Source organism: Artibeus jamaicensis, unplaced genomic scaffold, assembly GCF_021234435.1.
Source record: "Artibeus jamaicensis isolate MK-2021 breed Jamaican fruit bat unplaced genomic scaffold, CSHL_Jam_final scaffold_584, whole genome shotgun sequence".
Lineage (NCBI taxonomy): Eukaryota > Metazoa > Chordata > Mammalia > Chiroptera > Phyllostomidae > Artibeus > Artibeus jamaicensis.
In genome coordinates, this window is record NW_026522048.1 from 3,232,526 (window position 1) to 3,257,575 (window position 25,050).

Here is a 25,050-nt window from a genome sequence, read left to right on the forward strand (position 1 = left end):
TTATCCTCTCTCTAAAAATAAATAAAAATAAAATCTTAAGAAAAATATCAGAGATTCTGATATTATTGGATTGTGAGTTGCCTAACAAAAGTGACTTTTGGTGGGTTGGCATATAACCAGAGTTTGCATAATTTATTCCTCTTTCTCTCTTTACCCTTTTCAATCTGTCCTTTGTATTTCACACTAAATTCAGTGTGTGGCTAATGCAATATAAAGAGGACTGCAGTATGCTAAAAGCTAAATTAAAAAAGAAAAACCTCCTTAAAAACTGACATATCTGAATATTTCTTGTTACTTTTTTTTAGCTTACCAAAATCAACTTGGAAGCACAGAAGATAGAACAGATTTTGAGAGATGAATTAGCTGATAGTGTGAGCAAGACAGTAAATGACGCTGATAGACAACGGATTCTAGAATTAGAGAAGAATGAAATGGAACTAAAAGTTGAAGTGTCAAAGTGAGTTCATGTAAACTTTCTGGTCACTTGATTAGATGTGTCTACTCAATTTGTTTTTAAGAAACCTAAATACAGTGGTACAGGCAAAATACTGTTAGTGGCAATTAATACTGGTTTCTTTTCAGAAGAACATGCTTAAATCATCTAATTAGATTGATTTTTAATGGGCACAAATAATAATATTGAAGAGGAAATCACTTGAAGATTCACAGATTTTCACAGATTTTCTGAGTCCAGTGGTAATGTTACAGAAAGAGCTGACTGGGAATCAAGACCTCCTGAGGCCTAGTTCTTCTACATATTAACATTTTTTTAAAAGGGAGGGCCATTAATTTATTTAAACTTGCTCTTTATTTTTTACTTTATTAGAGCAATTACTTTATAAGTGCCTCTTCTACCTGTTCAAAAGGTTGATATAAAACTAAAAATGTAAGGAAACATTCAAATTTTGATTAGTTTGGGGTATCTACTATATATATTATGCTAAACGTATACTAACTCATAATTATGCTTAATAACTCTGAAGTAACATTGTTATTTTCATGTTATGTGTAGAAACAGTTTATTTGCTTAGAACAAAACATATATATATAAGGTGTAAATACTGTGTGCCAGGTAGATATGCTATATATTCACTCTCCTTTGTAATTATGTGTTACTTTAGTAGAAAAGTGTAAGGATCCCAATGTGGCTGGTGAATACACAATACAATATACAGACAGTGTATTATAGAAACCTGTGATTTCATAAACCAAAGTCACCCCAATAAATCAAACAAAATCAAAAACAAAAAAAATAAAAAAAGTGTGAGGATCCCTGAGTTGATCTGTCCGTGCAAATAATTGGTAAGAAGAGTTTATGGCCTCCCCATAGTTAATAGCCATTTTTTGGAGCTTTGATATCATTTTGGGAATATCAGTTATTCTCAGCCATTTTCACTGTGAAAGATTCTTTTTTTATTTTTCCTATCACCTCATGGACCTAACCTTTTGAAATGAGCTCAGTTATGTTATTCATTGTATATATTAATTAATGAAAACTTACATAACTGTCAATGAGAGCTTGTAATTAGTATGCGGAAACTTTACCTATATGTCACACTGAACTAAAATATAAAATAGTTCCAACACAGAGTAAAATGCATTTTACATTATCTGTGTTATCTCAACACAATAGTTATATAAGAAATTTAATAAATTCCCTGGCTGGTGTGGCTCAGTGGATTGAGTGCTAGCCTTTGAACCAAAAGGTCGCTGGTTCAATTCCCAGTCAGGGTACCTGCCTAGGTTGTGGGCTAGGCCCCCAGTAGAGGGTGTGGGAGAGGCAACCACACATGGATGTTTCTCTCTCTCCTTCCCTTCCCCTCTCTAAAAATAAATAAATAAAATGTTTAAAAGATAAAATTTAATAAATTGCCATCAAGCTTCTCTCTTTATAAATTTAGAAAATGTATATATTTTTTTACATTTCTGGTAACTTGTAAATTAAAATAAAGCAAATCAATACATGCATCAGTCTACCTAGAGAACCTAGGAATTTTAAATATCTGTAATCTTTTTTTATGCCAAACCTCACTCTCAATTTTACTGTGTTTTTTCCATTGCCATTTTGCCCCTTTACCCCACGCTGTACCCCGCAGTCACCACACTGCTGTCCATAAGTTCTTTTACCTTTTTGCTTGATCCTTCTATCCCCTAACTCCTCCCACAGCTGCCAGCCTGTCTCTCTCTGTGAGTCTGACTCTATTTTGCTTGTTAGTTCAGTTTATTCATTAGATTCCATGTATGATTGAAATCACGTGGTATTTGTCTTTTTCTGATTGGCTTATTTCACTGAGCATAATATTCTCCAGGTCCATCCATGCTGTCAGAAATGGTAATTTTTTTTCATTTTTACAACTGGATAGTATTCCATTGTGTAAATGTCCCATAATTATTTTATCCTCTTATCTACTGATAGATGCTTGAGCTGCTTTCATATCTGGGAGACTGTAAACAATGCTGCAATGAACATAGGGGTGCTTATGTTCTTTTGAATTAGTGTTTTGGGTTTCTTTGAATAAATTCAGAGAAGTGGGACCACTGAGGCGAAAGGCAGTTCCATTTTTAATGTTTGAGGTTATTTCCATACTGCTTTCCACCGTGGCTGCACCAGTCTGCATTCCCACCAACAGTTCAAAAGGGTCCCCTTTTGTTATAGATGGCAAGAGACAGAATTGAGTCGGGATGTCTTTCTCCCCCAACTCAGTTCTTGACTCTCTCACAAGACACAAATTCAAGAGAAAGATAAACATGTACAGTAGAAATGAGATAACAAGTTTATTTATGAAATACATGTGAGTACAAAGCTACAAGCAGGCATCCAGCTAATCTGAATGCATCAGAAAAGTTGTTAGTAAATCTGTTAGTAAGTTAGTGAGTTTGTTCTATACACTTGAGATGAGGCTGCAAGTGGGTACTTAGCTAATCTAAGTACACTGACGATTGGAGTTCAGGGGTTATTATACCTCAGTCAGCTTTTAGTTTCCCTCCCCTTCTCCCCTTTCTAAATCTTAGGAGTAATGTCCAGCTGCAAAGGCTTTCTTTCTCAGTAAAGCTGTTTGTCCTAGTGAAATGGTTACAGAGGCCCCCTTTCCCGTTATAGGCCCCCCCTTCCTCCTGTGCAGTTTCCACTTGTGATGTTCAGATCACCCGACAATCTTAGTAAGGTTGTTCCAGAAGCCCCTTTTCCCAGCACAGTCTGAGGACTCCTCCCTCCTCCTTTACTATTTTGCTTGTGATGCTTGGGAACCTGGCAAATCTTACCAACCGAGCTCAGGACTGCTGAGCTGATTGGTGAGACATATCTTCCTTTTGCTTCTGGTCTCCTGTATGAAGTTCTTTGTTAGGTTGTAATGGTCAGGGCCCTGCCTTTGTTTCCCCGCTGGCTGTTCATTCCTACCTGCTACCTAACACTTTTTCTATATTGTCACCAGCACTTAATGTGGAATTATAACAAATAAAGCTATTTAATACCTAATTCTAGCTATGCCAAGCTATGATAAGTGTCTTTTCAAAAACGTGTGAAATAGGAGTACTTTGGTCCCATGCATTTGAAAAATAATGTATACAAGGGGAGAGTCCCCCCACAAAAAACCTGACTTATGTCGTGGAGGGCAGGGCCCCTGCATGGTGAGTGTTCTGGGAAGCCATCTGCACCAGCGCATCAGCTGCCATTGCTATGAGAGGCTTCTTTGGGCTTCAGTGAATATTTCAAAGGCTCTTCCTATGCATTTGCCCATTTCACGATGGCTGATTTATGAACACACCTGCCCACACTGCACTGAATGTTCAACAGTTTCTGACCAAAAACATCATGACCCCTGATGGCCTCACCCTCCCTATTTACTCAATTGCACCTCAAGCAACTTTTGTGTTTTTTTCCTGGATGAAAAAAGTTCTCAAAGGGGAATGTTTTACTGATGTGGAAGAGGTGGAACCAAAAATAGCAGAAGCAGTAAAAGGCGTCAAAATTAGTAAGTTCAAAAATTGTTTTGAGCAGTAGGAAGAATGTCTCAGTAACTGTATTGTATCAAATAGAGAGTACTTTGAAGATGACTGAAGTTTAAACATGTGAGAATAAATACACAATTTTTTATAAATAAATTCCGGTTTTTTGGTGGTCTCCCCTCATATGTGTACTTCCAGATCATTTTTTACTTTAAAACTTCTCGGAATATGTAATATGATACTACACAGTACGAATTTTCTAGGGGGGAGGGATTTCAGGAATGACTTTTTTTCATAAAACACATGTTAACCTCTCATAGAATTATGTTTCGTGGAACAGTTTAGGAAACCTTGCTTTAACATTTCACACAAAGAAGAGATACTAAAACCTTTTCCAGGGATTTAAAGATTTGACATCCTGGTATTTATTTACTTAGAAAATGTACCTAATTGTTTCTGAAATATTACTTCCCAGACTGCGAGAGATTTCTGACATCGCCAAAAGGCAAGTTGAAATTTTGAATGCACAACAACAGTCCAGGGATAAAGAAGTAGAGTCCATCAGGATGCAACTGTTAGACTATCAGGTGCGTGCAGTATTGGCTCATCTGTATAGGTTTTATTCCCCTAAATTCACATTAGATATTGGGATGATTTTATAGTGTTAATCAGAGAATATGTCAAATTGAGGCTCCTATACAATTTAATGTGAACTACCATCCATGATACAGAAAAGCATTTAAATACCTACAAAAGCATTGCTCTGAATGTTGGTCAGAGATAAGATAGTAAGGAGAAATATTAAGTGTTTCATACCAGTATTTTCTCTCATAGCTTTGTGTAGCTTTTCACATATTCTCACGCTTTCTTCGAATAAAAAAGATATATTGCCCACGTTAATATTATACCATGACTGTTATTTATATATGGAAGATTAAAAAAATAAAACAACAATATTATTCCAACTGTTACTTATTCAGATGACAGATTTAGATTTTCTGTTTTGGGTTTGTTTTTCTTTCTTTGTTTTTTACAGTTCTTTGGTAATTTGTATTAAAGCAAGTTCAGATTTTTGTAGGACATCACGTAGCACACTTTTAAATTTTATTTAGTAAATTATGATATTGAATCCATGATCAGTTTCATTGGAAAAACTTGAGACTTACTACAAATCTATGTAATTTTTATAATAGGCACAGTCCGATGAAAAGGCACTCATTGCCAAGCTGCACCAACACATTGTCTCTCTTCAAATTAGTGAGGTTACTGCTCTTGGTAAGTTGGAGTCTCTCACATCGAAACTGCAGAAGATGGAGGCCTGTAATTTGCGCTTAGAACAGAAACTGGATGAAAAGGAACAGGCTCTCTATTATGCCCGCTTGGAGGGGAGAAACAGAGCAAAACATCTGCGCCAGACAATTCAATCTCTGCGACGCCAGTTTAGTGGAGCTTTGCCCTTGGCACAGCAGGAAAAGTTCTCTAAAACAATGATTCAGTTACAAAATGACAAGCTGAAGGTAATGCAAGAAATGAAAAATTCTCAACAAGAATATAGAAATATGGAAAACAAGAAAATGGAGTTGGAATTAAAGTTAAAGGGGCTAGAGGAGTTAATAAGCACTTTGAAGGATACCAGGGGAGCCCAAAAGGTAAAACACTGATTTTTATCTTTATTATTTCCAGAAGAGTTAGGTAATTTTAGGTTCTTAATATGTACCTGTATATAAAACATTTAATATATGACCAAAATTCCAGTTATAATATATTAGTTGAGATTTTATAAATTAGGGGTTTTGCTTTTTTAAATGTCTATTTGTAAGAATAAAATGAGATTCTTATAAGCAATGGTTTTAGTAGAAATGTAGATTTTTAAATATTGAATAATTTTAAATACTCTAAAACCTATATATATAAATAAAATACTAATTTGTAATTATTTTTAAACATTATATGGTGATCATTTGAATTCCATTCTTTGTAATCATTATTTGTATAAAATTATGGCCCACATTTATTTTTAGTAATATTTTGTTTTTACCCTTATTTGAAATAATTAAATGAAAAATAATTGTCTTGCAACTAAATTTCATTTTCAAAGCTAAAAATATTTAGGATATTCATTTTTTAAAGTAAAACCAATTTTCAGTTACATACTTCCAGTAAGTACCCAATAAATACATTAAAGTAAATGAGTGAATGAAGGTGAATGTTAGCACTACCCCACTCAAAACATAATTTGAAGAATGTTTTATGTTAAGATCCTACAGAGTTTTAGAAAATACTTGGAAATTGTAAATAAACTGCTATGTGGCATAACAGGATAATTTTATATATTATTTTATTATAGAATGTTCATTAATTTGAATTAAAATCATTAGAATCGGTGATAAAAATGTTATTCCTCACATAGCATTTACATTTGTATATGTAAAATATAAATCTTTAGGTAATCAATTGGCATATGAAAATAGAAGAACTGCGTCTTCAAGAGCTTAAACTAAATCGAGAATTAGTTAAAGATAAAGAAGAAATAAAATATTTGAATAATATAATTTTTGAATATGAGCATACAATCAGCAGTCTGGAGGAAGAAATTGTACAGCAGAATAAGGTTCATTTTATATTTATTTTGATGTTTTGTTACAATATTTTAAACACAAAAACATTGTATGAATAACTACTCTCCTACTTGAAATTGCTTTTCATTATTTTGGTATAAAATATTCTATTTTTTACTTTCTAAACCATTATAAAAATGTATATTTATATTGAAATAGTAGTCTTAAACTTAAAAAAGTAATAATACATACGTACATCCATCTTTCCTTCTCATTGGTAAATACATAAGCTCCATGGCGAAAGGGGCTGGGCTTTGTTCACTGTTATACTTACATTTCCTAGAATAGTGCTCAGCACATAGTACTTGCCATTAAATGTGTTTTGGGTGGATAGATGGGTGGGTGAATGGCTGGGTACATGAATGGACTGAAATTCCAACTCCATATCTGCCTATCTCTGTGACCTTAAGCAAGTTACTTTACCTCTCTGAGTTTGCTTCCTTTTCCCATAAAATAACAGTGACCTCAAGGGGTTGTTGTGAGAATTAAGTAAGAAAATGTATATAAAATTGCTATTATTTGCTTGGTGCGTGTCTCTGTGTATGCCTGACACAAACTGTCTTTTGTCAGTTTCATGAAGAAAGGCAAATGGCCTGGGATCAAAGAGAAGTTGAGCTAGAACGTCAGCTTGACATTTTTGACCGTCAGCAAAATGAAATACTCAGTGCAGCACGAAAGGTATGAGGGATTTGCTGCTGTTTGCTACTCTGTAGCATGGCTTATAATGTTAACCAGTAGAAATGCTTTCTAAAGTCAGATAGAATTTTAATTTATGTTATCCTTTTATATTTCAAATATAAGTGGGGTTTAACTATGTCTTGTCATATAACTGTAAAAATTAATACTGTTTTCCTTAACGCTACAACTTTTTTCAAAATGCTGTTTTTTAATAGTTTGAAGAGGTTCCAGGATCAATGCCAGACCCGAGTTTGCCCCTTCCAAATCAACTTGAGATTGCTCTAAGAAAAATTAAGGAGAATGTTCGAATAATTGTAGAAACACGAGCAACGTGCAAATCATTAGAAGAGGTAATTAGAAAAATTTGCATTTTATTAATGTATTATTGGGTATGTGGAATTTTCTAAATACAGTGTGGGACAAAACTAGGTTAACAGTTCATATGGAAAATAATACAATCATAAATAGTAATGTAAGAATAAACTGTGTTTCACATACAACTGTAAACCTACTTTTGCTTTACCCTGTAATATTTTTTAATGAGGATGATGTGTAGAATAATAAATCTGTTACTAATTCAACTTTCCTTTTATGTTCCCCTATAATGCTTCTAATAGCCAATAAAGAAAAATAGATATGGCTGTTTTGTTTTCATAAACCACATATTTTATAATAGTGATTTATTGAGTTGGGCAACTAAAGTTCCAATTTTTTTACCCTGCAGACTTATAAATTGCTCTTCTAGTGATCTGATAATCAATGGACTGAAATAAAAGGACCAATTCATTACATTTTCTTTCTAAATTTAGCACCAGCACACATTTCTGGTTCTAAAACTACAAGATCTAAATAAAGTAACTTAAATTGCATTTTCATCATAACAATGAAATTTCTAATGCATGCAGTATAGTCTTATAAGGGATGTAGATAACTTTGCCGTTACATAGAACTACAATCAGTTTAATTTTATTGATGTCTTTTGGCTGTTGTAAGTATGTTGTGAACAGTAAAGAGAAACTTTTTAAAACATATAACTAATTGAAAATTCAGATGAAACATTTTAAAAGAAAAAATATGCTTTAATGATTTATTCTGATTTGATCATTGCAGAAGCTAAAAGAAAAAGAATCTGCTTTGTGGTTAGCAGAACAAAATATTCTGTCAAGAGACAAAGTAATCAATGAACTGAGGCTTCGTTTACCTGCCACTGCAGAACGAGAAAAGCTTATAGCTGAACTAGGCAGAAAAGTGGTGGAACCACAGTCACATCACACATTGAAAATTGCTCAGCAGACGATTGCCAATATGCAAGCAAGGTTAAATCAAAAGGAAGAAGTGTTAAAGAAGTACCAGCATCTTCTGGAAAAGGCCAGAGAGGTATTTTATTATGTTATGCTATTTTATTTATTATCATATTTTTTAGCGAATTGCAGATATTATTCTGCCCTGAAGTGGCAGTCATTTCTTGCTTTCAAATAGATTCCATTTAGAAATTGTTACTTTTGTTGATTGGATTACAGATCTGTCAGTACAACTGGCAGTTTCTGAATGAATCTTTCTCCTATGGATTGACTAAGTCAGGAATATCTGTCATGGTGAAACTATATGATATTCAAAAACACCATCTCAGTTTATAGGTAAAGATTGAGTCTCAATAAGTTAGAATGAAATCTTGTCACATTAGCAGTAAGTAAAATCAGATTTGCTAGAACCTTGGGGGAAAGCTGCATTTAAAAAAATTTCTAGAAGTGAGTTAAAAGATGATGGGAACATATTATTCTAATATTAATATTAAATTATGACCGAAGGCTGAACTTGGCAACTTGAATGTGTACTAGTGGAAATGCGTATTGGTGTAAATACATACATGCCAACATTGTTCCTTCCCTATCTCACAGGGATTTTGAAAATTTAAAGATAAAAATATTTATTATCTTTAGATTGGAAATTTATTTAAATCATAATTTAAGATATGGTTTTAATTTGCTGTAAAACAGGAGCAAAGAGAAATTGTTAAGAAACATGAAGAAGACCTTCAGATTCTTCATCATAAATTAGAACTACAGGCTGATAGTTCACTCAATAAATTCAAACAGACAGCCTGGGTAAGATTCTAAGAACTTTCTTCTATTCTTTATAGATTTCTGAGACCATATAATTGAAGATTTAGTTCTCCTTCTTTAGGGGGGAGGTGGAAGGGTAGAAGCCACCCTATTTTTTTGTTGCTAGAATAATCTTCTAAAAACACAGTCCTGATCATTCTTCTCCCTGGACCCACATCCTTTAGTATCTCACCGCTGCTTATAAAATCATGTTTGTATTCTTTAGCCACGTACTCAAAGCTTTCAGTGATCTGACCTCAATCTTTTTTTTCAAATTCTGCTCGTTATTTGTTTACCTAAATGTGATTTTCATATTCTGAATTCAGTTTATACTTGCCTCTTTTGATCTGTGTCTTTCGTATGTGTGAAATGATCTCCTGACAGGCAAACTGTATCATGCTTGAGCCTTACTCATTAAGTCAGTCCCCATTTATTGTTCTTTCACTGCATGTAGGGACTCTGCTAGATATTGGAAATACAAACAATATAATGTCTATTTCCTGCTTTCTTTAAGTTTTCATTGCCTATTACAATTTAGGTAATATTTTTTAATATATGAGGAACCACATTAAATCATGAAATAAGCATCCCATTGAGTTGTACATGTTCAGAGCTAATTTATTCATATTTCACAGGACTTACTAAAACAGCCTCCAACTCCAGTTCCTACTAACAAGCATTTCATTCGTCTTGCTGAGATGGAACAGACAGTAGCAGAACAAGATGACTCTCTCTCCTCACTTTTGATCAAACTGAAAAAAGTGTCTCAAGATTTAGAGAGACAAAAAGAAATCACTGAATTAAAAATCAAAGACTTTGAAAATACCAAATTACGGTAAGCCTTAGAAATGCATCATAACAATCAGTGAATAGCAATAATGATAGAATAAGGACAAACCTGTTTTCTGTGTTGTGTAGCCTTCAAATACTTTATTATCTTGTTTATCTTCAGGACTACTTATGACATAAGTTATAGTCTCCCCATTTTTCACATGGGAAACTAGGCCACAGAAAGGCTCAGTAACATACCTGGGAGGAAATGGGAAAGACAATTTGAATCTAGTCAGCCTGATTCAAGTGCCCAGAGTTTTTGTCTAGAATCTTGTTTTTAACTTCTTTAAGCTTCTGTTTCATCATCTGTAACATGGAAATGACAATACTTAACCTGGCTCTTTTAGGGTGATCATTTGAAAGCCAAATCCTCTTGTATATGAAAGTGATTTGAAAATTACAAAGTAACAAATAAATATAAAACATTTGTTTATACACCTACAACAGTTTCTGGCACATGTGGAGGTTTAAAAGATATTTGTTCAATAAAAATTAACTATTTTTTATTACTATATTGGCAATAAATGGTTCACAGCTTTCATTCTCTACATTAGAAATATTAAACATTGCTTGATCAATTTAGTAGAATATACACTTTTAAACCTAGAATAGATTTATAGTTATGTATTTGTAATCATAGAACTATCTGTACCTCAATTTCTTATCTGAAAAAGTGAGAAAGCTGAACTCTGACTAATTATTCTATTCCAGCTCTGAAACTCTTATTAAAACCTTTGATTCTTGACTCAATTATTCAAAATACTTCTGACAAAAGTAGCACTATTATAATTTTTTAAGAAGCTGCCACTTTAAAGAGATTATTCTCTGAAAGAGAATTAGCAATAGCATATGGTATTCTTGGTCTGTAATTTTTCTCATTCTATTGACTTTCATACATGAAATGTTGTTTTTGATAAACTCTGTCATGTTTTAGAGTATAAAATTGCTTCTGCTTTTGAACCTAATGTCTGAACATAGAAAATAATCATCTTTAAAATTACTTTGTTTATATGATTTTTTTCATTGAAATAATTGAGTTGTTTTGTACTTTACCATGTCATTTTAGTCTATGATTACACTTTTATTTTCTTTGTGCAAATTGCTATTATTGACATAAGAACACCCAAACCTGTAGGAAAATTTTATAAGAGTTTATGAGAATTTAATTTGAGTCAGAGATACACCTAGAATAGAAGCAAGATTTCTACCGACACAGAAATGCTTCCAAGGATGACGGTTAGTGGTTTCTTTTTTGCATTTGGAATTAAGGAAAGAGCAGCAAGGAAGATTACGTGAAGGTGGGAGAAAGCAAGTCAGGGATTGGGTTACAGAATAATTAACAAGGATTATGTGCTCTCTCTTCCAGGAGTCTAATAAAGCATTTCAAAGGTGTGTCAACCTAGATGAACAAAAACCAAGGACAGGGCTCACTTACGGCAAAGATAAACCTTTTACTAAAGAAGTTAGAAGCCTGGGAGCACCATGAACTGCTTCCTCAGTTAGGAATTTATGGTCAGATCACCTGGGGTTACGTATGGTTAGATTTATTACAGTGTCACCTTTTTGTCCAGTATGCATATTTTAACGTGTTTTAGGAAATTACAGATCCTTGTGTTTTTCTTAGTAAAACCTTACATTTCCCCAGCTTGATGATTAAAGTGACACGTTTTTTGCTATAAGCAACAAGTCTCCATGTTTAGCACTTGTTTATAGTTTAATACAATCTTCTCATTGGTCAGTTTGACTCTACACATTGTTAACTTTATTATGCAGTGTTTAAGTACAAAGTGAACTACATATAATTTAGTATATTGACTTACTAATGATGAATAAATGATAGGATTAACTGAAATAAGTCTGCTGAATTTATCTACCTCCATATCTATAAATATAAGATATTAATTATAGATGTAATACTAGTGACTTTGGAACCATAAACAAATTAATAATAACATAATTTCTGTGAGAGTTTACATTTTGTTTTTGCGACATGACAGTGTAGGACAGTGGTTCTCAACCGAGGTAATTATGCGGTTCTCTCCCTTCGTGGACATTTGGTAACGTCTGGAGACTTTTTCTGTTGTAACAGCTGGGAGGTGCCACTGGCATCTAGTGTGTAGAAGCAACAGATGCTGCTAAGCATTTTCACGCATAGGACTGCTCACCCCTTCCCCCCAACAAAGATTTATTCAGTCATAGTTAATAGTGCCGTTTTTGAGAAACCCTGAGAAGAGGAAACAGTCACACCTTACAGGTCACATAGTATTTAAGTGCTGTTTGTTCATCTTCTGTACTATTTGTCTAAAGCACAAAATTACTTGATGTAGTCATTACCAAAATAGTAGACAGAAACTAGAAAGAAAAAGTTTACTTTATGTTAAGTTTAAGAGTAATTAATTGGAATAAAGAATTGTATTTCTTTTGGATTTGAATCAGGACTTAGGTTGTAAGAATACTTTAGGACTAAATATTTGCTCTTTATATAAAATTTGTGTCAATCAAAGTTTTAATTACAGCAACCACTCTATTGAATACATATGCTTGCTTATATTAGGCTCCAAGAAAGCCATGCAGATGAAATGAAAAAGGTGAAAGCAGAACTAGAGGACTTAAGGTGCCTTCTGGCCCAGTCACGAAATGAGTCACAGAGTTTAAAATCTGAACTTCAGGCTCAAAAAGAAGCAAATTCAAGAGCTCCAACAACAACAATGAAAAACCTGGTGGAAAGGTTAAAGAGCCAGTTAGCCCTTAAAGAGAAACAACAGAAAGTAAGTAACAACACAAAATTATCAATACGCAGGGATACATTTTACATTAGACTTGTTAAAGATGATTAGTATCTATCTCTCTGTTGGAATAAAGAGTAGGGGCCTTATTTTATCTCTGTCAAGCAGGGTCTTTTAAGAAAATCGTTCTAACCAGCCTTATTGATGGTGTTTGTAAATACAGATATAGTCTAGTTTAACTTATGTTGTGATCAATCTGAGAGGTGTGTTATCTGTAGGATATAGAAATAAGAGGAAATCTTAATTCCATTATTTCTTTTCCTTTTCTACTGGGATTTTATGCTACTGCAAGATTATTTTGAACAATTTGAGTAACTAAATAATTTTGAACAATTTTGCGCTTAAGAGGGGGAGATATAACAGTGGGTTTTGTAATACAAATTGCCTAATTTAATGCCAGGTTCCCGAAATTGTTATTGTCAAGATTTTGAACTCTCATACTCAATTTGAAAGGAATTGAGTTCCATTACTAAAGGAAATTCATTTGAAAAAGCTGTCTTGTAATATGTGAAAAATGTTTGATTAAGCACATGGTATTTTAGGCAAATTGTTGAAAGAAGTATTACATATTGTTGATATAAAATATCAAATTTTCAAAAAAAGTTATATATCTATTGAAACTTTTAGGCACTTAGTCGAGCACTTTTGGAACTCCGGGCAGAAATGACAACAGCAGCTGAAGAACGTATTATTTCTGTGACTTCTCAGAAGGAGGCGGATCTCAATGTTCAACAGATTGTTGACCGACATACTAAAGAGTTAAGGGTAAATATGGACACACTCATTAATATAGAAACATTCTTGATAATTCCATTGGAAGAGAACCCACTTTTTTTAACAATAAGTATCTTTAGTGCACTTATGCCCTGGTTATCACCTTGGAATTAACAATGAATAGGCTGTTTTAAGCTATTCTTCCTAGTAGAATTATATTTAAGAAACATTTCACAAATGATTTTTACTTCTGTACTAATAAATGAGATAAGTGTGTAGATTTTTTTATTTCACTTGCCATATCAGAATTTTCCATCTGGTTTTTGCTAGTTCTAATATGAGTTAATCAGCTTTCCTTTTTTTACCCCCCGGAAATAGTTTATGGATATTACATAGTCCTTGACATTTAATCAATAGACCTGCCTGGCCTTGAAGCCTTGCTTTTGAAGTTACTTATTACTTTTTGGCAATATTTTATTATTTTCTTACTTGATCATTAGGTTTAGTAATTTAAATTTTTTCCATAATATATATATTTCATAATGATTTCCAAATTTCATTACGCAAAGTTTTATGTACTGTATTGGAGTAAAATTAGAAATCTTTTTATATGTTGTTTTGTCTATAACTTTAACTTTGTACTCTTGGTTTATATGTATATGTACTTCACCACCATTAAACTGTGAAAGGGCTGCATTTTACTCAGGTTTTCAAAATCTTCCATTGCATCTATCAAGCCTATGAGTATAGGTGACAGGAAAAATCCATTAAGTAATAAATATATTTGCAGGAATAACCTTTTCTTGAGTCTTCTTCAACATCTTTCTTGAAGCCTTTCCTGACTTCTTCAGGAAAATTTATGTTTTTCTCATCACTGCATCATAATACTAAGTTCTAATTTTCTGTTATTGTTATTAATGATATTTTGGCTTGTAACTTATTCAACAAAACATATTTTAAGTACCAGCATTTCCATCACTGTTACTACACAACACAGCTAGAAGAAACCCCTTTCTCTATATACTTTCTTCTGTATAATGTCTAATATTATGAGTTACTTTTTCATGTCTTGTCTCATAAAGTGGGTTAAAAACTGCTTCAAGTAATAGATTTTGTTTATTTTACTCTTATGTTTTGTAGTGCTTAAAACACTGCTGTGCACATTGATATATGCTTGTTTCTTTAATTAAATTAGCTCAGCTACAATGAAACATTTGCTTATTTGATAACACCTAGAAACATGTGGTTCTAGGTGTTTGTTGATGATGAATTGCTTTAGACTATTTCTTTATGTTTTGTTTTATTTTTTCAAAGTAGCCTTGGGTCACTGGAAATGAAGATGGAAAAATATATGTAGTTTGTAGAGGTTTTTGTCTATGTGTAGTTATTTCAACATTTAGAATAAAACTTCCTTCTTAAGTCTCAGTGGTATACTTTCATATTTTATTGTTTTTATCATTGATATTTGGTAAAGATTCAAGAATTAAATCTTTCTTTTTTTTACATTAGTCACAAATTGAAGATTTAAATGAAAACCTTTTAAAGTTGAAAGAAGCTCTTAAAACAAGTAAAAACAGAGAAAATTCACTAACTGATAATTTGAGTGACTTAACCAATGAACTACAAAAAACACAAAAAGCCTATAATAAAATGCTTAGAGAGAAAGGTGGACTTGATCAAGAGAATGATGAACTGAAAAGGCAAATAAAAAGACTAACCAGTGGATTACAGGTACTTTTGTAAAATATATATTTTGTTGGTTATGCCATTACAGTTGTCCCATTTCCCCCCTTCATTCCCCTCCACCCTGCACACCTCTCCCCCACCATTCCCCCCTTTAGTTTATGTTCATGTGTCACAATTTCTTTAGATTCTATATTTCCCATACTATTTTTGCCCTCCCCCTGTCTATTTTCTACTTTTCTAAATACCATATATGCTACTTATTCTCTGTACCTTCTCCCCCTTCTCCTCCTCCCACTCCCCTGTTGCTAACCCTCCATGTGATCTTCATTTCTATGGTTCTGCTCTCGATCTAGCTGTCCTCTTAGTTTGCTTTTGTTTTAGGTGTGGTTCTTAATAACTGTGAGTTTGCAGTCCTTTCACTGTTCATCTTTTTTATTTTCTTTTTCTTAGGTAAGTCCCTTTAACATTTCATATAATAAGGGCTTGGTGATGATGAACTCCTTGAATTTGATCTTATCTGAGAAGCACTTTATCTGCCCTTCCATCCTAAATAAAAGCTTTGCTGGATAGAGCAATCTTGGATGTAGGTCCTTGGCTTTCATGACTTGGAATACTTCTTTCCAGCCCCTTCTTTCCTGTAAGGTGTCTTTTGAGAAATCAGCTGACAGTGTGATGGGAACTCCTTTGTAGGTGACTGTCCCCTTATCTCTTGCTGCTTCTAGGATTCTCTCCTTCATTTTAATCTTGGCTAATGTAATTCTGATGTGCCTTGGTGTGTTCCTTCTTGGGTCCAACTTCTTTGGGATTCTCTGAGCTTCCTGGATTTCCTGGAAGTCTATTGCCTTTGCCAGATTGGGGAAATTCTCCTTTATTATTTGTTCAAATAAGGTTTCTACTTCTTGCTCTTCCTCTTCCCCTTCTGGCACCCCTATAATTCGGATGTTGGAATGTTTAAAGATGTCCTGGAGGTTCCTAAGCCTCTCCTCATTTTTTTGAATTCTTGTTTCTTTTCTGTTTGGTCATTTCTTTCTTCCTTCTGGTTCACTCCATTGATTTGAGTCCCAATTTTCTTTTCATCATTATTGGTTTCCTGTGCATTTCCCTTCATTTTAATTAGTTCAGCCTTCATTTGTTCCTCTAATTTGTGACTAAAATCAACCAGTTCTGTGAGCATCCTGATCACCAGTGTTTTGAACTGTGCATCTGATAGGTTGGCTATTTCTTGATTGCTTAAAAGTATTGGCTCTGGGGTTTTGAGATCTTTTTCTGCTTGAGCCATAATGTTTTGGTCAGGTTGTGCCTATTATGTATGAGGGGCGGAGCCTTAGGTGTTCACCAGGGTAGGGCAACCCAGTTGCTGGGTTGTGACGCTGTATGTGGGGATGGGGTCAGAGAGGGGGAGTGGCGTTTGTTCTGCTCTCTCTCGGATTTTGGTTCCCTCTGCTGCTTCCGCAGGCAAACTGGGCCCCTCTGGTGCTGGCTCCTGGGTGTGTGGGCCTGTGCATCCTCCAGGACCCTTAGGGTCTCTTCCAACAAACTCTCTGTGAGCCTGGGAGCTTCTCCCAGCACCTCGACCCCAAAAGTTTCTCCAATTGGTGCTTTCAGGCTTTAACTCCCGGCGCTGGGGCCCTAGCCTGTGCAGTCTGTCTCACTGCTCGCTCCTTTGCCTGGTTTATCTGAGTGTGAGTGTGTGATTGTGGTCAGCCAGCCGCCTTGCGCCCTCACTGGGCCTGTCCGCTGCCACCCCACGCCTGGGATCCGCCAACTGCTGCCTGAGCTCCTGGGTCAGTCTGGCTGATCTTTCCTGCCTGATGCCGTTCTGCCACTGACTCTGCCCCTCTTACTGGTTAGGATGAGTGGTTCGTTGTTGTTGGACTTCTGTCCAGTTCAATTTTCTGTGTTTTGGTTGTGTTTTTGTTACTAAAACTTAATTGTCTTTAAACTTAGTTGTGTGAGGAGGCACAGTGTTTCCACTTACACCTCCATCTTGGCTGGAAGTGGTACTTTTATATTTAGTTGTGATGATGTCTTTGATTCATGATATATAGGTAACAGTTGATTGCAACTTTTTGATTTTATATATAATATTTGCTGGAATTAGCTTACATCTCACCTTGGTTAATTTAGCTAAATCCTTTCAGTGACTTCCACTGTATAGTAATTTTAGAGCAGTGTATCTCAGGACAGTGCAGGAACAGGTACCTTGTTATATGCAGTGTCATTTAGGAAGGATGATAAACCCTGGTTTCAGGAAATTTCTATAGTTGAAATATTTGTTGTGTATATTGTTTGACACATTTTACTTATAAAATGTTAAAATGCATCTTATTTTTCAGGGCAAAACTCTGATTGATAATAAACAAAGTTTAATTGAAGAACTCCAAAAGAAAATTAAAAAGCTAGAAAGCCAACTAGAAAGAAAAGCGGATGAGGCAGAAATGAAGCCTGTGAAAGAAAAGGTATGTGAGGAAACACACTGATGTGTTTGAGGTGGTGAGACAGAATTAAATAGGTAAGTGATGAGTAGCTAATATACTGTATTAATCTGAGGACCTAACACATACTGTCGATACTACTGAATAACACAGAGTCTAAGACAAGTTTTCATTCTGTAGGAATTTACAAAGGAACTTGGGGAGATGCCTATAATGTAACTCTCATTTGGAAACACCCTGTCCATGTTACCTTCCTGACATTATAATACCTCCAGAATATCTTCACACCTTGCATTTTTTATCACTGTGTTTATCACTTCTTCCATTGTAATTGTTTATACTTTGGTGATTTGTCCTTTGGGGGAAAAAGTTGGGCATTTATAGTTTTCTGCTTTGACTCAGATGTGTTGTTTTGTCTTTTAGTAGTCTGGACTGTTGGTTATTTCAGAGTAAACAATGTACCATGGAATATGTTCAGTATGTATAGTAATATTAAAATAACCAACCATTCAATAAATTGATCCTATAACTTGAGAAAAATTGCTTAAAATTCCCTTGTAAGTTAAATAGTAAACTACTTGATAACCAAATTATTGATAGAAATAATCAACCCAAAGAGACACTAAAATTTGCTAAAATACATATAATTAAGTTTGTATAAGTGATAAACTTAAGACATATCTTGTTGGGAGCGTTGAAAACATCAGAAGTGACCTGGCAAATATTTGTGCTAGTGATAATGAAGAAAATCACAGTGGAGGAAGTATGGTAAGAAAAAGTGTACACAGAAAATATTCAGCCCTGGCTGGTGTAGGTCAGTGGATTGAGCACGGGCCTGTGAAGCAAAGGGTTGCCGGTTCAATTCCCAGGCAGGGCATATGCCTGGGTTGCAGGTCTCCAGTAGGGAACATATGAGAGCCAACCACATATTGCTGTTTCTCTCCTACTCTTTCTCCTTCCCTTCCCCCTCTCTCTAAAAATAAATAAGTAAAATATTTTTTTAAAAAAGAAAATAGTCAATATCTATAAATTAATTTGAATGACATGAAAAAAGAAAATTGCATATCCTTATTAATTCTGTATAGAAATAAATAGGTAATGTAACTAAATGTTTTAACAGTATGTTACAAAAATATTTTTAATTAAAATTTATCAATGTCAGTATAATTTTGATTAAAATGCTTACATTTATATACACAGAACCACAACATACTTGCTGCCAGAAGCTTTGTTGGTGAAAAATGCAAATCAAAATGTCCTTACTTTTCTAGATAGCTCTCTTCTCTGTCTCCCTATTTGAGCAAAGGTATAAACAAATTCTTGGATACCAGTTCCTCACCTGATTCTTATCAGAATACCTCAATAGCTTTGTGGCTTTTCCTGGATTCCTAACCTCTGTGTTTAGCTTATTTCTCCTTAAAATAGATAATACTATTTGCATTGACAGTGTCTCAGGATTATGTTGACAATGAAATATATGTTAAAGTCTCTGTAAGCCATCAAAGAAGTTCATCCCCATGTACATTATTACTAACTAGAAAAAGAGAGAACAGAAAGTTACACTTATATTAAATGTATATCTAAGAATCTAGGTAGAATGTTCTTTCAGATTACACAGTGCTGGGCATTTCTAATTCTTGAATGTTTTTATAATCAAAAAATCCTTTCATATTGGAATTTCAGCACCTTTTTTTCTGGAAACAGAGTTTGAAGCCCATCTTTATAACAAACCCACCCCATTCCTTGCAGTCCGGTTTTCCCTATACTGCTTTACCTTTCTCCTTAGCATTTACTGTATTTTCCAGACTATAAGACACACCCACCCCAATTTGGGAGGAATAATGGTTGTTAATGCAGCTGTTGAGTTCTGTTTACACTTACATTGGTGAAATACTATGTTATTTATGTTATTTAATATTTTACCACATTTTTAGCTTCAAAAACATTTTTTTCCTATTTTCCTCAAAAACCTAGATGCATCTTATGGTCTGAAACGTGCGGTACTACTGTCTGACAGATTAAGGAGTTACTTAGTCATTTGTTCATCTTTTTGTCTGCAAGGTTTGATGGCGGAAACTGCCTGTTTGGTTTATTGTTGCATCCTTAACACCCAGAACAGTCCCTGGACATAGTAGATGCTCAGTGTTTGTTGAATGAATGAAAAATTTAAAATACAATAACATTATTCCAAAATCAATGCCCAAGAGGCTGTTGGCACAGGAGATACAAAAAGAGAACCTCTCTTCCCATTCTCTCTTTTCACTTTTCCCCCAAGTCCAGAACAGGCCCTTGGTGACATTTGCCTTTGGTATTCTGTTGTTGTTGTTATTGTTCATTTTTAAGTTATTTTGGCTTTTCTTTCCTATGTCTTACTTACAAGGTGATGTCAGATGGGATAGAACTGCCCAATCCCTAGAAAGTACTGTATGCTGCAGAAGAGTTTATTCTGTTTCTGGAGGTACACAGAATTTCCTGTGATGTTTCAGAAAAAAGAAGTTAATGACTATCAAATACTTCGTGAAGTTTTTACATTTTTGAAAAGGATACTTGTGAGCTTAACTAAATAAAACATGTAAAAACTAAGCCAGTAGCAGAAAAGTTAGTTTTGAGAGGGCAATATCTGAGTTGGGCATTTCAAATAAACTGAATATCTGACTTAAAGTTATAGTTTAACCCTTTCAGTGCAAACATTCTTTTTTTTTATTCTTGATTATTTCATTACAGCTGTCTCAGTTTTTCCAGCTTTGCCCTCTCCCTGCTCCCACAGTCCATCCCAACACTGTTGTCCATGTCTGTGGGTCACTCATACGTGTTCTTTGACTAGTGCTTCTTTCCACCGTTCCCCCAGCCCCCTTTCCTCTGGCAGCTCTCAGTTCACTGTCTCCATGTCTCTTTTTCTATTTGCTCATTAGTTTATTTTGTTCATTAGATTCCTCTTATGAGTGAGATCATATGGTATTTGTCTTTCACCGGCTGGCTTACTTCACTTAGCATAATAGTCTCCAGTTCTGTCTGTGCCGTTGAAAAGGGTAGGAAATCCTTCTTTTTTCTGCTGCACAGTATTCCATTGTGTAAATGTACCATAGTTTTTTGATCTGCTCATCTACTGATGGGCGCTTAGGCTGCCTCTGACACTTGGGTATTGTAAATACTGCTGCAATGAACCTCAAGGTGCACAAGGTCTTTTGAATTGAGATTTGGGGCTTCTTAGGGTATGTTCTCAGCAGTGGAACTACTGGGTCAAAGGCCTTTTTTAGTTTTTTAAGGGAATTCCACACTGCTTTCTACAGTGGCTGCACCAGTCTGTATTCCCACCAACAGTGCACAGGGTTCCCTTTTCTCCACATCTGTGCTAGCACTAGTTTGATGATTTATTGATGATGGCCATTCTGATATGTGTGAGGTGGTATCTCATTGTGGTTTTAATTTGCATCTCTCTGATGGCTAGTGATGTTGAGCATCCTTTCATATGTTTGTGGGCTATTTGTATGTCCTCCTTGGAGAAGTGTTTATTCAGGGCCTCTGCCTATTTTTAATTGTATTAATTGTATTATTTGTCTTCCTGGTGTTAAGTTATATGAGTTCTTTATATATTTTGGAGATCAAACCCTTGGCTGATGTATCATTGGCAAATATATTCTTCCATATAGTCAGTGCTCTTTTTGTTTTGATGATGGTTTCTTTAGCCATGCAGAAGCTTTTAAATTTCATATAATAGCATTGGTTAATTTTTTTCATTATTTCCCTTGCCCTAGGAGATATAGCATCAAAAATATTGCTATATAGGATATCTGAAATTTTATTGCTTATGTTTTCCTCTAGGACTTTTATGGTATCACAACTTATATTTATGTCTTTTATCTATTTTGAGCTTATTCTGGTGTATGGTGTCAGTTGGTGGTCTAGTTTCATTGTTTTGCATATAGCTGTCCAGTTCTCCCAGCACCATTTGTTGAAGAGGCTCTTTTTACTCCATTGTATGCTTGTGCCCTGTTTGTTAAATATTAATTGACCATGTAGATGTGAGTTTATTTCTCGGCTCTCTGTTCTTTTCTACAGATCTATGTGTCTGTTTTTATACCAGTACCAGACTGTTTTAATTACAGTGGCCTTGTAGTATAGTGTGATATCAGGTATTGTGATCCCTCCAACTTTGTTCTTTTATCTCAAGTTTGCTGTAGCTATTTAAGGTCAGTTTTGGTTCCATGTAAATTTCTGGATAAAATGGGAAAATTTCTAGAAACATATAATCTTCCAAAACTGAATCAACAAGAAGCAGAAAACCTGAATAGACCAATAACTATTAGCGAAATTGGAGCAGTAATAAAAAAACTACCAACACAAAAAAAATCCCTGGACCAAATGGCTTCACAGGCAAGTTTTACCAAATATTCAAAGAAGAACTAACAGTGATCCTTCACAAACTATTCCAAGAAATTCAAGAAGAAGGAAGACTCCCAAACTCTTTTAATGAGGCCAGTATTATCCTAGACCCAAAACCAGGTAAAGATACAACAAAGAAAGAAAATTATAGGCTAGTACCTCTGATGAACATAGATGCAAAAATCCTCAACAAAATACTACCAAACCAGATTCAACAATACATAAAAAAGATCATACACCATGATCAAGTGGGATTTATTCCAGGGATGCAAGGATGGTACAATATTTGCAAATCAATAAAGGTGATACATGACAAACAAAATAAAAGACAATCACATGATCATATCATAGAAGCAGAAAAAGCATTGGCTAAAATTCAGCACCCATTTATGATAAAAACACTCAGCAAAGTGGGAATAGACGGAACATACCATAACATAATAGAGACCATATACTAAAGATCTACTGCCAACATCATATTCAGTGGTCAAAAATTAAAAGTGTTTTCCTTAAGATCAGGAGCAAGACAAGGCTGGCCACTTCCACCACTCTTATTCAACATAGTACTCAAGGTCCTAGCCTTGATCAGATAAGAAGTAGAAATAAAGGCATCCACATTGTAATAAAGGGAGTAAAATGGGAATTATTTGCAGACAACATGATAGTGTACATAGACAACCATATAGACTCCACCAAAAAACTACTTGACCTAGTAAGTGAATTCAGACAAGAAGTAGCAGGATACAAAGTCGATACTCAGAAAATGATGGCATTTTTGTACACCAACAATGAACTATCAGAAAGAAAAACTAAAAAAAATCCCATTTACTATAGCAACAAAAAAGTAAAATATATAGGAATAGATTTAACCAAGGAGGTAAAAGACCTTTAGTCATAAAACTATAGAACACTGAATAAAGACATTGAGGAAGATACAAATAAATGGGAGCATGTACCCTGTTGATGGATTGGAAAAATTAACATCATCAAAATGTCTATACTGTCCAAAGCAGTCTGTGGATTTCACACAATTCCTCCTAAAATACTAATGGCATATTTCACAGGTCTAAAAGAAATAAAAAATTTATATGGAACCAACATTCTTTTTTATAGTGAAAACAGTGTTTCATAATATCCCTTTCCTATGATATGCATGGTTAATGTAAACTAGTACATATATACATAATTTCAAATTTATCATTATAAACTCCCCGAATAAAAGATAAAGGAGAAATCTAAAGGGAAAATAGTTTCGAAAAATAATGTATTCATATACATTCTATATTCCAACATGTGAATGCTCTGGCATGAGCACACTAGAAAACATGATGAAGTAGTCTTGTCCTGTCACCTTTAGGTGCTGTTAATATGAATTCAGAGCAACAAATGCAGTCTGATACAAAACGTGTCCTATTGGCAGCTAATATATCACATGGCATCTCCATTTATAACGTCATTTCTAAAGTGTGAAACAATTGTTATTATAATTCTCAATAAAATTATTTCTACAGATTTTTCTTTTATACAGCTGTTATATTCCTAGAAAATTTAGTACACAGTAAAATCATTAAAAATTGCCTGGTAGAATGAAGATGTAAATTCTTAGCTCAGACATTTGTGAGCATAATTTTTAACTATGTGAATGTCCAGTAGCACATCTGAAACTTGTGCAGTACATGGGCTGTTCTTCACTTTCCCGATTGCTGTGTCTGTTGTAACAGGCTATCACACCTGTCCCTAAAAGGCTTGAATTTCTTCCCTATCTCCCACCCCCCTGTAGTACTTATCACACTAACATAACCACAATATTTCTTTTCTTGTTTTTTTTTAATATTTTGCTCCCTTTCCCTAATCCATCCACTTAAACAACGTAAACTGGACTCTAGTATTCAGGAATATAGATAATTTTTTTTGGTTTCTTCTGTACTTAGTGCCTAAAGTAGTACCTGGGACATGACTAACAAATATTTGTTGGATGAGAAAAGTAATGTGTACTGAAGATTTGAAGGGGCCCTGTACTAGGCTATTGCTGTGGAATGACAGAACTGGGTTGGCCATTTATACATATATTGTGGGTTCTTTGTTGCAGGCTTACTGTAGCCACAGTCATCTCCCTCAGAATCTTCATGTAAAGACTTAAGGGTGTTAGCATTGGTTCAGACTGTTCCCTAGAAATTTGTTCGTCAAGTTAGAAAATACAGAATACTTAAACCAAAGGTCATTTTTGCTAATAGATTGGCAGGCCTAAAAATTGTAGAAGTTAGGACCTATTTACTTATTTTCTAGGAAGTATTGTTTTACCATTTTTGTAATAAACTGTAATTGACAGTTGTTAAAATGAAGTTAAAAACAGTATTGGTAATGTTTTCCGCTATTATTTTTCACAGAGTGCTAGAGAAGAATTAATTAGGTGGGAAGAAGGTAAAAAATGGCAAAGCAAAATAGAAGGAATTCGAAACAAGTTAAAAGAGAAAGAGGGAGAAATCTATATTCTAACAAAGCAGTTGAATACTTTGAAGGATCTTTTTGCCAAGTGAGTTTAATGTAAACCTAATTAATTATGTGTAAAGTCTTTCAATGACCTGGAAGTTATATTATATAGTTTTATTATACTTGATAATATGTGAAATCCTTTAGTTTTAATTATAACTTATTATCTATGATTTGCTTTTTATTTTCTTTCTTTAAACTGTGTTTTAAATATATTTTAACAATTTATAAATGGAGTTTCTTTAACTTTAAAATAAGTGGGCTCATAGCCAATGCAGTATAATCTGGCTTTTTATACATTGGTTTTGCAATGAGTAACCTGCACTTTAAGAAACTGATCAAGCTGAACAGTGAATGTGTATTTTCATGCTTCTCTGTTAAA

General features: G+C 34.3%; 1 protein-coding gene across 4 annotated transcripts in view; it reads left to right on the forward strand.

Moving 5' to 3' along the window:
• The window catches only part of CEP290 (centrosomal protein 290), a 98,296-nt gene that overhangs the window by 47,439 nt on the left and 25,807 nt on the right, over positions 1-25,050 (forward strand). For all 4 annotated transcript variants that reach the window (XM_053658779.1, XM_053658777.1, XM_053658778.1 and 1 more), the window contains exons 28-41: positions 306-457; positions 4,421-4,532; positions 5,139-5,594; positions 6,392-6,556; positions 7,134-7,241; positions 7,457-7,591; positions 8,352-8,618; positions 9,239-9,346; positions 9,979-10,178; positions 12,729-12,942; positions 13,588-13,725; positions 15,184-15,405; positions 17,697-17,819; positions 24,566-24,711. In XM_053658779.1, the coding sequence (XP_053514754.1) occupies positions 306-457; positions 4,421-4,532; positions 5,139-5,594; positions 6,392-6,556; positions 7,134-7,241; positions 7,457-7,591; positions 8,352-8,618; positions 9,239-9,346; positions 9,979-10,178; positions 12,729-12,942; positions 13,588-13,725; positions 15,184-15,405; positions 17,697-17,819; positions 24,566-24,711 (2,546 nt within the window). The remainder of the gene's footprint in view (positions 1-305; positions 458-4,420; positions 4,533-5,138; positions 5,595-6,391; positions 6,557-7,133; positions 7,242-7,456; positions 7,592-8,351; positions 8,619-9,238; positions 9,347-9,978; positions 10,179-12,728; positions 12,943-13,587; positions 13,726-15,183; positions 15,406-17,696; positions 17,820-24,565; positions 24,712-25,050) is intronic.